The sequence below is a fragment of the Chondrus crispus genome, genomic scaffold, assembly GCF_000350225.1.
Source record: "Chondrus crispus Stackhouse genomic scaffold, scaffold_9, whole genome shotgun sequence".
Lineage (NCBI taxonomy): Eukaryota > Rhodophyta > Florideophyceae > Gigartinales > Gigartinaceae > Chondrus > Chondrus crispus.
Genome location: NW_005178873.1, coordinates 348,057 through 350,748, shown reverse-complemented (window position 1 = coordinate 350,748; position 2,692 = coordinate 348,057). Strand labels below are relative to the sequence as shown.

The 2,692-nt window shown below is 62.5% G+C and overlaps 1 protein-coding gene across 1 annotated transcript; it reads right to left on the bottom strand.

The window, feature by feature from the left end:
* Window positions 1-248: 248 nt before the first annotated feature.
* Window positions 249-848, bottom strand: CHC_T00007931001 (hypothetical protein). The gene has a single exon (XM_005712241.1). It carries the CDS (start codon window positions 846-848, stop codon window positions 249-251), a length of 600 nt encoding a protein of 199 aa, XP_005712298.1.
* Between the last annotated feature and the right edge of the window lie 1,844 nt (window positions 849-2,692).

The following is a 2,692-nucleotide window of genomic DNA, read 5'->3' as shown; positions in this document are numbered from 1 at the left end:
CTGCCAGCGGCACTGGTCTCGGTGGTGGTCGCGAGCGGCCGGTCCTCCGCCGCCGCAGCTCACGCCGCCGCGCGCGCCCGCGCGCGAGAGCAGGCCGCGCCCGCCGGCGGTGCTCGGGGGGCAGCGCATCCCGCCCAACTCCGACCTGGAGCGCAAGCTAGCCGAGCTGATGGCGCAGCCTGCGCCGTCCGCGCCTCGCGACCACGGGCGCTGACGTGCTGCGCGGCGCGCACGCGCGCGCGAGCGAGCTATGCCGACGTGCCGAGCAGCTGCTCGGTGGCGCGGTGGACGTCGTCGTGGTGGCGGCGCAGGGCGGCGGCGCTGTCCTCCTGCGAGAAGCCCATGGCTTCGAGCGTCTCGATGTGGTGCTGCGAGACCGTGCCCTCGGCAGGGTCCATCACGCCGACCGGGCGCACGCGGTCGTAGCCGCGCCGCGTGCGCGAGGCGCCGCGCTGGCCCGTGCCGAGCAGCGGGAGCACGTAGGTTGAGCACGCGGAGATGAGGCCGTCGGGGAAGTCGGCGCGGGACCGGATCGCCGGCACGCGGTAGAGAAGCCCGGCGATGACCCCGGCGGCGAGCGAGGGCAGCGACCGCGGCGGGCTCGAGCACGCCAGCTGGATGGCGAGGAGGTAGGCGAACGACTTGTCGGAGAGCTCCAGCGCCCCGAGCAGCTGGAAGTGGTACGTCTTGGGCGTCTCGAAGAAGAAGTGCACCAGGTTGGCGAACACAAGCGCGTAGGGGCCCGACGCCGGCGCGATCGTGGGCGCCACGTACTGGTAGACGCAGAGGAGCGCCGTGTGGAAGAAGGCCGTGAGGAGCGCGAAGAAGGCGTAGCGGGACGACCCCATCTGCCGCTCGAACTGCCGGAAGAAGTAGAGAAGAACGATGCCGAAGAGCAGCTCACCGGGCGTCGTGAACACAAAGTTGTGCGTCAGCAGACGCCACAGCTGCAAGTGCGTAAACACCTCTGCCAGACGCAGGGTCAGCCGCGTCTGAGACCCGATGATCGAACCGAACACGGTAGACAGCACCACCACGGCGATCGTCAGCTTCGTCACTGGTGCGTGCACGAAGCCCGGGTGCCCGGCGTTGAGCATTTTGGACGTGCGCGGCGGATGGAGGCGGCAGGGCGGCTTTGAAGATTGCAAGGGCGGTGGCTGACGTGCTTAAGTACCCTGCGTGCCGAGGCTAGTAGTGGCTAGTAGTGGCTAGTAGTCGCGGAGAAGGGCGGGTGTGACGGAAGCAGGGCAAGACGATTGGGGGCTAGATACGCTCGGGTGTTGTAAAAATCAAGTGATGACTTGAAACTGCAGACGCTCCAATGCTCGTGCGGAAACAATGCAGGCGGCCAACTGGGCACCTGGTCCACGTGCATCGTCATGACCCGTCATGTTCCATGTGGCGATGTCACTCTCTCCGCACCCAAACAGGATCACGGATCCGGTCAGTGGCTCACTCTGCTCTGTGAGCCGGAACTCTTCCGGCTCTCTTCCGGCTCAAAGAGATTTCCGGCTCAAAGAGACACTCCTTTCGCGTCGTCAACGCCGCCAACCAGTATCGTCTGCAAGTCACGCGGTGGGCCACTGAAAACATCCAAAAAACGCGACAACCACAGCTTGTCAGCTTCTTCGAAATAAATGTCATAGCGCACCCACTATAAAGTGCACTCCGCCTCCGCCGCCATACGCGGGCCCTCGCCCTGGGGTGGGCACGGCGAAGCATTCCCGTCGGAGCGAAACACACAGACCGGGGCCTCGCGGCTGCCGGCCTCCCCGGCGCTCTGGGCGAAAGTCCCCGGACGCGATGGCAGAAAGTGCGGGCGAGGGATCGCCGCCGCCTCCGCACGCGCGGTCGCCGAGGCTGAGATGGGCTTTTCCGGAGCCGAGGCCGCGCGCGGAGCCGCTTGTCATTGATTGTTGGCAGCGCCAGGAAAAGTTATGGGATGGATGCGTGAGCGGTAAGTTTTTGGATACGTTCGCTTCTGCGCTGAGCAAGCAGAAAGGATAAGGAGGATTGAAATGCCTTTGTGCTGCTCCAGTCCTAATTCACGGGCCCCACTTTTAACTCCCGGGGTCATGTTGAGGAAAAGCACGTCAGTCTGAATCCAGTGGTGATGCCAGCTCGGTGATGCCAGTTTATGACATGGTAGGCAAGGTCTTTGGAATGACGGTACTAACTTGGAGATTCTACACCCTGTTATTCTTGTCGTCCTTCGTAGGATGCGACCGTTACGACGTAGCCGCGAACTTGTATATCATAGTACGAGGTAGACGCATAAACTCAATGGGGCTTACTCTTGCCGTGTCCCTCGTGACCCAAAACATTTGTTCTTGTACAGTACCGTACTTGTCCACTGTAGGCCGATAACACTAATGAGCGATGGCACGCACGTGCGGATCTAATACATGTGTTGCAACAAGGCACGCGTACGCCCACGTTGCATCGCTGAGCCAGCAATTATCTCCCGCTTCCCTTCGGAAACCATCCTCAGCCGCCCTTCGGAAACCATCCTCAGCCGCCCTTGCACACTGCTGCGCCATTCACTACTCTCATTGCGCAATCTCACCCACCTTGTGCTCCCTCCCGCATAATTTCCGCATATCCTTTCCTTCCGCTCACCTTCGCTGCTCCTCCCCGCTGCTCCCCCCACCTTCGATGGCAGTCCAATCATCACTGAGACCTCAGCTTATAT

Coding starts and splice junctions, on each gene's coding strand:
- CHC_T00007931001 (XM_005712241.1), bottom strand. CDS start 848: ATGGGGTCGTCCCGCTACGCCTTCTTCGCGCTCCTCACGGCCTTCTTC.